This window comes from Phragmites australis, chromosome 1 (genome assembly GCF_958298935.1).
Source record: "Phragmites australis chromosome 1, lpPhrAust1.1, whole genome shotgun sequence".
NCBI classification, from domain to species: domain Eukaryota; kingdom Viridiplantae; phylum Streptophyta; class Magnoliopsida; order Poales; family Poaceae; genus Phragmites; species Phragmites australis.
Genome location: NC_084921.1, coordinates 30,890,174 through 30,903,212, shown reverse-complemented (window position 1 = coordinate 30,903,212; position 13,039 = coordinate 30,890,174). Strand labels below are relative to the sequence as shown.

At 40.8% G+C, this 13,039-nt stretch overlaps 1 protein-coding gene across 1 annotated transcript; it reads right to left on the bottom strand.

Moving 5' to 3' along the window:
• Positions 1 to 5,457: 5,457 nt before the first annotated feature.
• Positions 5,458 to 10,112, bottom strand: LOC133914990 (uncharacterized). The gene is made up of 8 exons (XM_062357983.1): positions 9,757 to 10,112; positions 7,993 to 8,142; positions 7,763 to 7,897; positions 7,595 to 7,660; positions 7,377 to 7,442; positions 7,145 to 7,234; positions 6,468 to 6,546; positions 5,458 to 5,941 (listed from the first exon to the last, which is right to left on the bottom strand). Exons 1-8 carry the CDS (start codon positions 9,952 to 9,954, stop codon positions 5,742 to 5,744), a joined length of 984 nt encoding a protein of 327 aa, XP_062213967.1. The 5' UTR covers positions 9,955 to 10,112; the 3' UTR covers positions 5,458 to 5,741.
• Positions 10,113 to 13,039: the final 2,927 nt, after the last annotated feature.

Here is a 13,039-nt window from a genome sequence, read left to right as displayed (position 1 = left end):
AATTTGGATGGGTTAATCATGTCATCCCACCAGTGAAGGGATTGATTTGCAGAAACATATCACCTCTAAGTTCTTGTGTTTTTAAATCCTATAGAATTTGAGAGTATGAAGTATTTCAGTCCTATGTGTTTTCCTATTCATGCTTTTTCAACATCATGTGTTCCAAAGAGGTCATAAAACTTTAGCAATATATGTGCAGTAAGATCTATAAATGTGATAGCTAAGCACCATATTTATTGGTACGAAAATGTTAAAACGCATGGACTATGAGAAAAACATGAATAATAATAATATACATGTGGCTGCTTTTTTTTATTTTAGCTCACATTCATCATTTCTTTATCTTTTGATTCCTTGTTCATTAACATAAAAGTAAAAGCTAACAATTGGTTTACTCTCTCTTATCTTCTTCCTTTTCACTCTAATTCCCTGTTTGTTTCAGCTTACTGTTGATTTCTGCTTCTCAGAAGCTAAAAATTGAAACAAACATATTGGCTTATTGCTTGTTTTTGAAAAGCTGGTTTCTGATGAAATAAATTAAAAGCTGACAAACTGGCTGAGAATGTTTTTCTGACTTTTGGTGTACTGAGAATTAAAATTTTTTGGTAAAAACCAATAACCAAAAGCCAAAAGTTATAAACAATTTTCAGAAAAACTGTTTTTCAATAAAAACTCTTAAGTTTCAGTTATGCTAAACAGTACCTAATTCGAGAATAGACTTCTTGCTGCAAAGACGAGTATTGTCGGGATGGCTTTAGTATTCTGCACCCAACCGATTGATTTCCTCCAATACGTCTCATTCTCTAACTTAGCCAATTCAGTTGTGCTGTAATGACACTGCATTTGGCTATAGCTACCAGTGTGGGTCGAAGAAGCACAACAAAACGGAAATCATTGGTAATGGTGTACTGGATATTGTCTTGATTACATGATTGATACACACATCACAATATATTTGTAGCCACCGTTGTTGGGGGAGATAGGTAACAAACCATCTTCACAAGGTTCATGTGAAGCTTACATGTTTTGGATCATCACAACACTACTGCTTTCCGTCACGACGATGTTTCTTCCACATTTTATTCACAAGCATAAATTAGTTGCACAGAAAACCCCTCCAAATCACCGAAGTTTTAGTTAAACCCATTTATTATTTACTCGCATTTTAGTAAACTCCCCTTGCAGCACGTTTATAATTTCAAACACCCATTCCCACTGCCCTATCTCTTCGAACGTGTTCTTGCTAACAAGAAGAACAAAGACCGTGAGACTGAATCGCATCTCCGCCAAACCATTCTGTTTCCTGCAACATCTCACGGCATGCGTACCTATATATTATCTCATCTCATTGATGTAAAAGAAAATGCTACAAGTATATAGTATCTGTAAGCTCTTTTCTAATCTTAAAGCAACATCTCCTCTTAATTCTTCTTTTCTAAATTACAACAAGAATTTCTACAACTCGTACTCTCTCTTGAATTATTGGCAAGGAAGAAGACTTTTTTTTCATGGGACGAGAAAACAGGAAGCTACCAGCGTCGCCAATGGTACGCACCAAACTAGTTGTCTTCCTCCTGTCCCGGGTGCAAATCTAACTTGTGTCTACAGGGTGCACATGATACTGATTAAATTTTTGTTTTTCAATAATCTATCATATGTAGCAGCCCAAGTGAAACATCTAGATCCCTAACAGACTAGCCCGAGATATCCGATCATTTTTGTTATGGATCCACCACTAATGTCCCATTCTCTAATTTACATAAAACAATTTTGTTGTGCTATGAGTGTTACTCAGACCCCAGGTATATATTTATAATCACCAGTGTTGGGATCGGTAGCTGCTAACAACCATCAAGGTTTGGGTGAAGCTGCTCGGCTAGGGCTGTAAAAAAAATTCAAGGTTCTACCTACTCAAACTCTGCTCGTCACAGGCCTAATTTGAGCCCGCATCAAAGCTCGTGCTCAGACGAGCCGAGCTTAGAGCCTTTTGTTAAGGTTCATTTGCTTGCTTTAGGATCTAAGACAAGAATGTTTGTGTTTGTTTAAGGAACGGGGTTTTGAGATATTGTTTTTGCTTTTTGTAAGTTGGGTTGACGAGCTTCTAGTGAGCGAACTCGAGCCTATCTCGGAGCTCGACGGCTCAACCAAGCTCGCTCGAGCTCGAGCCTGGGCACCTGGGCTCGCTCATTCACAAGGTAATCAGTCAAGGCAGCACTGTGTAATGATAAAGCATGAGCTCATTCACAAGATAATCGCAAGTAACCCCAAGACAGTCGACAGAGGTACGCATTAGCGGTACTTCTGTGCCTCTGAATCTTCTTCAGCCGATTCATGCATTGCGCAATCCAATTTCTAAGTTGCCGAGCATTTTTCCAGGTGAAGTAGAGCAACAGTTCAAGTTGCTGCAGGAGCTCATTCCAGAATGGATCTATGAGAAGACCGCAGGAAGTGGTGGTATCCTCTGCTGGTGAATACTCTTTCCCTGCCTTCCAATGCTGCATTAACCGGATGTCCTGGATATCATAACTGTTAGATCAGAGTATAGCATTAGCATTCCTTCCTTCTTTCTTCTTCTTCTTTTTTTAGATGAGCATTATATTTGTTGGCTGTGAATACTTTGTAGATCTGTCTGTTTCTCCACTGTCAACAAATCCCAATCTGTTCTGTTGCATTATTTTCAGCATCAACGCAGGATGAGCCAAGCAGGGATTCGGCAGAGGCTGCATACAATTGGGTAGGGAAGAACCCAGAATCAACACCTGGCTAGCGATTGCAGGTTACAAATTTAAACCAGGTAGAAGGGAATCTGAGAGCGTGTTTGGTTGCAGCCCCACAAATGCCTGGCCCGCTGGCCGGAGACACTGCCAGTGAGCAGTCTGATGGTTTTGGAGAGGCACGAGCCTTTTCCAGTTTCTAAACTGTATGGCTTGTATTATGAAACCAATATTACCTATAAAATTTGGTCAGATATTTGCACAAGTCCTTGTGTACACATATTTTAGCACGTTCTGTATCTACGAACTATTTGGGAATTTCTGAAAGTGTAAAACTTATGTGCAGATATACATAAGTCAAGAAAATCCACAATCACATCATATGATTTTTTACATGTTTCGATGGATTTTCATACAAGGTAGGTAAATATCACTCGCTTGAAACAAAAACAGTTATTTCATAGATGCCACTCCCTTGTAACAAAATCATCTCAAGAAATCAGTATATATCATTATCAACCTGCTAGTGCAATTTACACCACGATTTACAGCAAATTTATAGATCATTGTTTGATTTGTTAGTAATATGGAGTCCTTATCCATGACATATATATTAGGTTACTAGAGTTTTTATCATATACTCTTTGTGTATTATGTATATTATCCTAAGGGTTACTATTAAATATAAGTTGTTATTCATAACATAGTATCACAATCAAGTTTTTTTTGGATGTAGTAACTCAACCAAATCCAAACTATCCCGTTGCCGTTGACTTTCTCTCTCTGGACTGCCGGCTCTCTCTCATCCACCATAGGCTTCTCTCTTGCTGGCTCCTCTCCTGCCCACCCCATTAGCAACTTCTCCCTCCTCCAGTGGTGTCGGCTCGACCCCCGATCGGATCTAGCTCTCCCTTAGCCAGATTCGACTCACCCCTGCTAGATCTGCCTCTTCCCCCACCAGATTCGACAAATTCAGTCGAATGTCGCCGTCCTCCCCTGGTTGCGCCACCCTGGGCCTTCCCGTCGTTCGCCGCATCTCTCAGGCGCGTCTTTCGTTAACTTCGTCGCTTGGACGCGTGCTGAGGCCGCCACGCTTAGGGGCACTGGACAAAGCTGGCATCATCCTGGTCTTTCACCCACTCCTCATGCTCCCGTTTGCCCAATCGCCTAATTTGCTGCTTGGGCCTCACTTCGCTCGGCCAGATCCCGAGTCGAGCTGCCTTGCCTCAATTGGATCTGTCCGCCGCCAGCCCCCCTCGTCCACCATCGGCTTCTCCTGTCCACTGCTGGTCTTGCCCGTAGTCGGCTTCTCTTGCCTCACCTAGATTTGGGTCGCCCCTACCGGATCCGCCTCTGCTCGGTCGACGATTTCCGCCCTCTGCCCTACCACTGAAGGCTTCTTCTCCATCGTCCTCTACTGTTGTCCAAGCTCCTTGTTGTATCGTTACCCTAGGCTACTAGGATGTTGATTGCACATTAAGCTGTCAAAGGGCTCCTTGTTGTGTCGGCATGCCACAAAAGGATCACTACTGACATAAGCAATTACTGTGCCAATGGCAGCGTTATTGTTCACCTGGCCTCATCTACTCTGCTTTGTTGTCATCACATGGGCCTAGTGCCTTATTCTGATGGCTCTACGATGGCTTTGCTTTGGGCTTCATGGTGCTATTTGGATTGCCTCCTATGCGCTGATGATTTTGGGCTGGAGCTTGTACGTGTTGGTTCAGCTTTGCTGCATAGTTTGATGTTACTAGTATCCTTACTATTGCTAGTGTCTTTAGGTCTCGTTTGGATATGCTATGGTTTTAGAGCTTTTGGTTGGCTGAGGAAGTGACTGTAACAATTGAATTTTGGTTGTTGGTTTTTACAATAAACTCTTAGCTTCTTAGCACACCAAAAGCTAGGAAAGCTCCTCTCAGCATGTTTCTCAGCGTTTTAGTTTATTTTAGTCACAAGCACTTCCTCAGCCAGCCAAAAGTCACTAGAAGCCAGAGTCAAAAGCCAGACCCTTGGATAGCTTCTAGCTTTTTTCAAGGAAAAGACAGAAAAAAGCCTATCTAAAGGGGTAGTTTCATACTAGAGTCTATGCAATTCCGCTGCGTCCATCTAAGTCCGTTCGTCTCTCTTTGAATTCGTCTATGAGTCCACATATTACTTTGTCAATAACTTAGCTATGTTTTCATAGCTTCAGTGACAACATCATTTATTGTCTCGCTACTTATCATTGTTGTGTTTGCAATTCTTAATCTAAGGTGTTCTTATATCATCTTAATCTTTTCGTAGCTTTAGTGATAATTTTCATTTATCGTCTTGCTACTTATTATCACTTTGTTGCGATGCTTAATCAATGGCATTCTTTTGTTATCATCATCGCGACATCACTCCTGTATTTCGATATGCACTTATTCATTTTGATTCGACTAGTTTACAAGTTTTCACTCTACGACAGCTTTAAAAAGACATTTTTGAATATATTAGTCTAAGTTTATTAGTGTGACCTCTTTCAAATACAATACTATTACATATACTTGCATTTAAAAGATGTTAGAAATATAAAGTCCTTGATTAGATTAATAGAATTATTATTATATACTCTATATATTACCTAAGATCTACTATTGAATACAAGTTAGCTATTCTTAATCATGATTCACGTGAAGTAGTTGGGTTGTTATACCCATATAACAATCACCTTCCAAAATTGTATCATAACATGTAGATTCCGGATTGTCACCTGAGCTCATTCTTGAACTATCTGCATCTGTCACTTTTACAAATACTTCAACCTCTGCAAATATCCAATAACAAGAACTCTGGACTGTGAACAGCCATAGATTTGTAACAGTCAATAATCGCAGTTGAGTAGTTATCAGCCAGAGATTAGGGACAGCCTAACTGGGCATCATTACAAATTGAGCTATACAATGTTAGCACAACTTATTTGATGAATTTTATGTCACATATCCTCTGGTGCAATCATGTTACAGCGTTGGCAATCAGCACCTATGGCTTCAAGAGGTGCTGTCCTCACTCACTTTCATCACTATCGTAATTCTGGCAGAGGGACTGGAGAACATTGGTTTGCTCCACAGCTTCACTCTTTTCCTCCACAACTGGTGCTTTGGTATTGTCTACAACAGCCGTTGATTCAGTCTTCTGTCTCTTATGATGATCTGCACTAGTAGACTTTGGTTTCACTATAAATTTGGGCATCCAGCCCTTACTCTCTGCAGTGCATGTTTAATGGTGAGTATCACATGGCAATACCGCACAACAGCTAATATATCTAGAGAAATGAACATGCCATTTGTTTTCAAAAATCAAAACAGAAGACTATTTAATCAGAAAAAGGAGAAAACAGCACAGGTAACATTTGTCACGACATGAAAAATAAGCAGGGTTTATGTTGGGAATTCGGAATGATGACTGACATGGCCAAAATAAGCTGCCTTAGTGCATAATACAATACTAGAAGTTAGACACGTACAACGGGGTAAGGCACACCACAAGGCTGCTCACTTCTCTAACCCCCACCCCTTATAACTTTGTAACTAAAAGTCTGTCGTGATCATGATAATTTGTTAGTAGAATCAAGTAACAAGGGGCGAGAAGGGTAACTAATGGAAGTATCCCATTTTCAATTCTGTGTTTTCAAGACTGACAAAAATTGCTGAAATATGAGGCTCTCTATGTGTTTCATAAACACTGATGTAACTATGCGGAAAAGTAATGATAAATCTGATTAGTGCCTACCTTCTTTTTTGGCACCCTCCGATCCATTACTTCTTAACACGTCTGTTGGATTTGTCACTGGTTCGGAAGGTTCATCGGTCTGAATAAAAATAAAATTATTAGCCAACCAAGCAAACAAATTTAATAGATGTCATATGAAAAATATAAGCAAATATCTTTATGGCAAGACACAAAGGTGACCAATACTCTTCACAATTTAAGTGCATAATATTTTCATTTGTATGACAATGTTGGCTACAATTTGCATATAGCACATTGCTTGACAACGAACATTTACTCTTATCAGTGGATTTGTGTCAAAAGAGTTTTCCTTTTTTTTGGCTCCAACTATTTCCTCAGTTTTGAAGCAATCCAGAAAAATTCTGGACACTTTACACATGACAATGTTTCAGTTTTAAAATTGAACATGGTTAGCTAATAGTATGTTCAAAAAAGCTATGTGGAAAAGCTGCAATAAGTGGAATGTGCAAATGCTGATAATAGAACAAATATAGCCATATAGGGAATGAAAAAATGACACACTTTGAGTTTATAACTAATGAAATGCAAACTAATGGTATATAATCTTAATATATATATTTTTTGAAATGTAATCTTACTATAACTGATGCGTGGGGACATAGAACCCACAAAACAAAATAGTAACAAAAACGAAAAAGGAGGAATACAGTAGTTACCTTTGCTGTTGTACTCGACTGGCCTGGTATAACTAAATCTTCATCATCGTCGTCGTCAATTTCTATCCGTTTTACATAATTTCCGGAGTTCTACATGAAGCAATAGAATCGCAAGTTAAAAAAGATGTTTTCATTGAAAACACATTTAAGAAATGTAGTTGCAGAAGGTAACACCCTCCTGTAAACAAGTTTACACATGAAGGCATTAATGGAAGTTGAGACAGAGGATTACTCGAAAAGTGATTGATTTGATCAGTTCTTCATCTTCTTCATCAAGTTCTGCTATTGTTCTTTCCTCCTGTCATTGCATGGAGAATACCAATGTTGAGAGAGAGAGAGAGAGAAAGAAAGAAAGAGAAACTTAAGTACGAAAATGGTACCATGGCCAAAAGCAAGTTATTCTAAATAACACCCAAAAGATGGAAGCAAATACGGTTTGTAAGGTCCTACCTTCTCATGAGCAGAACGCTTCAATATTTCAAGCATCTGGTCAACAGATACACCAGCATGTCTAGACTGTAGACAGCACAAGAAAACAATATTAGCAGTCAGCAAGTTCAATTTCCCATGAAATACAACTTAACCCTCCTAAAGAATTGATACAGGCCGAGATCCTACCTTCATGGAGCGCATCTCATCTAAAGCAGCAAGTATGTCCATATCTTGCTTTGAATCCATTGCTCTATTCTCCAACGCTTTCATTGCATCACCCATCTCCTCAGAATCTCGTTTCCTCTTTTCTTTATCTGCTACCTGAACAAAAGAATACACATCACCGTGATCAAATTGATGATCATATTGCTCAAAACATAGAAATCATCCTTCGAATATACCCCAAAATCACTCACCTCATCCTCTTCACGCCAAGGTTCAAAATTGCGACTAGCCCCTGATTCCACTGTGTAGTCAGAATTCTGAGGATCTGTTTTGAAGGTAATCTCAGCAGAGCACCTAGTGCACTTGAAGTAAAACCTAAATATTTGTATTCCCAAGTATGTCTGCACCCAAAGAAAGGAATTGCGACAGTGTGAGTTAGCATACAGTCAGTAACCCAAATACACACTAAACCATATGGATATGAATTTCTGCAGTTCCAAGACAACAGAGAACCAAATAAAAGATTATGCTTTGACCATATAATGATGACCAATAAATGCCAACCATGGTTGTAAATTCAACAGACAGCACAAAGATGGCTACGAAGAGGCTGCTATGCTTAGCTACATGAAGACAGAAGTATGTGCTACACATACAGAAGAACTGTAGTATGTATTCAGTAAGACAGGTTAATGCCGCGATAATAGCAGCTCTCACTCTAGGAAGGCATAAATACAGGCATAACACAAAGAATAGTAAACCTATCAACATTGCACAATCAAGAACCAACAAACAATTAACGATTACAGCCAATAAACCGGCATGTGTAAACTCTATCTTCAAACTACATTAAAACTGAATCTAGAAGATAGGACAGGATACTTGGAGATTAATGAGTGTTTGGAATGGATACCAAACTTATGATATTTCAGTTTCATGTAAGCAGGCACAGTTGCACACTGTAGCGTATGACAAGTGTGGCATATGAAAAGTACAAGCAGAATGGTTGATACTTTAACGACTAGAGTCTAATTTTCAATGGTTTTCTTTTAATCACCTACAGCATTTATACAACTCGGATCGCTAAGTTCTAGGCTATCTTCGTAATGCCACTACTCTCTCAAGTCTACCCTCTTTTCTCTGTTATTGTTGTTTCAGAGTTGGAACAAACAGTGTTCCAAAAAGCTCATAGCAACAAATTTTGTGAATGCAAGTGTTTTACTGGCAGTTACAATACCCTTGTCTTCTCTATTTGCTTGTACTGCTGAACTATCGATAGTATTTACTATTTAGTCCTGTATGTACCGAATCAGTCTAAGGGCCTGTTTGGAAGACAAGGACTGTTCTAGGAATTTTTAGGATTTAGTTCAACTTTGTACTAAATCCTAGGGATTTCGATCCCAAAACCACCCTTCCAAACAGGCCCTAATAGTGCTAAACTCATGACCCATGTAAATACTAAATATCCTATTGCTATGGTTCAATCATCTGTATGCCTCGGGGGCACATGGTCTGTACAATTGAGTACAGATCTCTTTCTCCCAGTTTCCACAATGATGCCCTGTTACTGAGCAACCATTTGAGTTCTGTTCCGTGTACAATTGGATCATTTAAGTGGAATATAAACACTACGGTACATTGACAGCAACCATGATGGTTTCATTCAGACGTAAATGAGGCTATGGTGGATGACAAAACCATAGACTACAGCAGCATTTGCTCAGCGTGGTATATAACTATCGGCTGCAGAGGTTTACTACCCGATGATGTATTGATGTCTGGTCCTGAATCCTAACCAACAGCGAGGGATATAACTAGCTACGACTAAACGCATTAGGGCCTGATCAGAACAAGCATCACCAGACCTTTTTTCCTAACACCGTGACAAGATTGGCTCGATTAGGCGCCCACCGGAGCACAATCAACTCCAATTAGCGATTGTGCCTGCAGCTAGGGTAATACAACAACTAGGTCTAGCTTTAACAGCAGGCGGTGGTGGTTACGTGAATGCGTACCTCCCCGACGACGTCCTCCTTGCGGGAGTTGAACTTGGTGCCCTTGTAGATGTACGTCCCACAGGTGGCGCATCGGATGCTCATGGGGAGCATCATGCGCACCTTGATCTGCTGGTTCTTGGGCTGCCGCCGCCGCGGGATCTTCGACGGGTCAAAGTCCGGCGGGTAGTACTTGTTCAGCACCTTCCGCTCTCCCATCTCGCCGGAACCCTACCTAGGTCGGCCGCGCCGGCGCCGGAGAGGCGAGGGGAGGAAGGGAGGAGGCGGCGCGTGGGATGCGATGCGAGTCCGCGCAGACGGCCGACCAGGGGGAGTCGCGGTTGGGGATGGGATCGGGCTGGCCGGCCGGGTGGTTTGGGTCGGTAGTGGTCCGAGGGCGCGTTGGACTCCGCTTTTGGTGTTATCGGGTGATGCGCTGCGATTGGGGTCGGAGTCGGGCTCGATTTTCGTACGGTTAGGCGGTTTGGGTCACTGGACACAAGCCTAGCAGGCCTCCATGGCAAGTTTGCAACGTTTCAGAGTGGCAACTCACGTGTTATCGTCGATTCCTATACATCTGGTGACTAACCTTCGGCACGAGCTCAATCTCTACTATATAAAGCAATAAATATAAGTTGTTTGATTCTTGTCTCAAAGAAATCAAACCAAAATTTTGGTCACATCTTGGAAATTTGGCTTTTGTTTAGAACAAGGTTAAAATCAGATCGCGTCCGGAAAAATTTAGCAGGCCAAATTTATTTTATAACAAAATTAGATAAGATTTTGATATCTAAAATAACCGCTAATTTTTTTTAGACAACCAACAGGAGCTCTATTACTCGCTGACAAGATTACAATCATTAGATAGTACGTCCACAAGACAATTCGGAAGTTACTCAACCGGACTAGCTTGTTTAGCACAGTTGTGAGCTACACCATTGGCTGTCCGGTTTACATAATAAAAGGAAATCGAATCAAAGTTCGTGCCTAACTCTTAAATTTGTTGCCAAATACCAGACACCGTAGACCGAGCCCCATCCTTGGAGTTCAAAAGCCCCATTAAGAAAACATTATCAGACTCCGAAGTTGCATGCGTGATGCCCATCCTTGTAAACCATCTCTTGCTGCTAGAGCTTCTACTGTAAGGACATCACTCAAATTATCATACCATCGCGCTTCAGCTTGCAGCATGGCACCATTGGAATCACGAATACTGGCTCTAGTACTACCTGTATTAGATCGAGCATAGAAGCATGCATCTACATTGATTTTCAGGGTACCTATCAGGGGGTTTCCATGCTATAGCTGGTGTTATCTTCCTTTCAGCTCGCTGAGTTAACTGAACAACATCCTCCACTATAGACGTTACATGTTTCGCCGCCACCATTGGGATCCAAATCTCCTTCCCATGCCTGCGACTATTTCTGCCTGATCAAAGGGACCAGCAGCAACACACGAAGAACGTCACATCATCAATGGAACAATGTTGTCCAACCAGCAAGTCCTAGGCCCAGGTTGCGGGATGTAGGTTTGGGGATTTCTTTTCGGTCAACTCCTTGATACAAACCTAGAAGCGGTGCGCAAATGTGCATTCAAAAACCACATGAAATACTGATTCAGAGGAGTGTCCACGGTCTTCACAGTAGCTTTCTTTTGCAATGTGCCGTCTAAGTAGTTCTTGTTTACCCGATAGGAAATTGTGGATGGCACGCCACTAGAATATTCTCACCTTTGGGGGAACCCTCATCTTCCAGAAATGCTTCCACCAAACACCAGCACACGATGAGGATGCAGAACCACAAGTTGTTCGGTCAGCCTCTAAGAGCTGTACATCCTTCAGTAATCTGTATGCTGAACGAACCGAGTATATGCCATTCTTCTCATATGCCCAAGCTAAGACATCATCAGTTGTATTCCCCCCAAGTTTGATCATCTTAATAGCATCAATGTTTGGTTGCATCATATTCAATTTCAGAGCCTCTAGGTTCCAACCCCTATTGTGCGAATCAATCAGATCATCAACCTTCTCAGTCATCGCCGTAGGGAGTTTCACAAGTGGTCTCATGGATAAATTAGAAGGAATCCATTTATCATCCCACACATTAGTGGATAACCCCGATCCTATTCTCTTGATTACTCCTCTGCTTAAAATATCCCTCCCATGCAGTAAAAGCCCTCTAGGTTACTGAACTTTTCTTCTTCCTTGTTGCATGCAAGAAGTCCGACTGGGGATAATATTTTTCTTTTAACACTCTACTGCATAAGGTGTCAGGTCGTGTCATTAGTCTCCAACCGCCCCAATTTTTGGCCGGCTAGACAATGCTTTGAATGATAAGGAGTCCAAGATTGGAACAGGAAAGGGATTTATACTACCGGATCCATCTATAGGTGGCTGAGCTCTTGTGGGGTCATTCATGCTAGGATGACATAATGTGTGGAAGGCAAAAATTCCATTAAAGATAAAATTATGGCAAACCATACAAGGGATGATTCAGTCAGGTGCACAGTTAAAAGAAAAGAAGAAACGATCTAGGAAGTGCCTTTTGCCATCTGTTTGAAAAAAAAAACTATCTAGGAAGTGAGAACTGCAAATTATGTTATGAGATTTGAACTGCATAACTCATTCTATTAAGATGTCATTTAGCAGTTTTCTTGTGGTAGTAGTTAAGGAGATCTACCGGTGGAATTCTAGTTGGCAAACAAATGCCAAAATAGCAAGTGAAAATATGGTGCAATAGATGAGTGCCCGTGTGTTCCAACGGAAACACAATTCAAGCACGAGGTAACTAAACATGTCATAACTGTTCCTCATCTTTGATTCATCTAGAGACCTCAATCTTGTAAGGCATGCATCATGATTATTTATGAGTGAAATCACAAAAGTAGTATTTCAGTTAATAAAAATTCTACCTAGAAATTTCAAAATACTTCATACATTTATCATACTTCTACTACCGTCCATTTTGAAGCCCATCAATCAATACTTTTTCTCATCGATTATATCACGTAGCTTTTCTTTTTCTTCTATGTGAGACGACTCATCCTCCATTTTGGCAATAAGAGCAACATCTAGATCTCTTTTCAGTACACACTTTTCGTCCATATAGATCTTGAGTTTAGTTTCCATATCAACTTTCAGCTTCTCCAAATGCTCGACTGATTGCCTTTGCTGATGAAAACTGATCTCAAATTGGCTCAACCCTTTTTTCCTCTCAAAAAGGCCACAAGTTGCCTCATTGAGAGCACCCAGTAACTTCAGCTTTTCTTAAGCAAGTCCTCAGCTTCCATTTTGGCAACAAGTGTA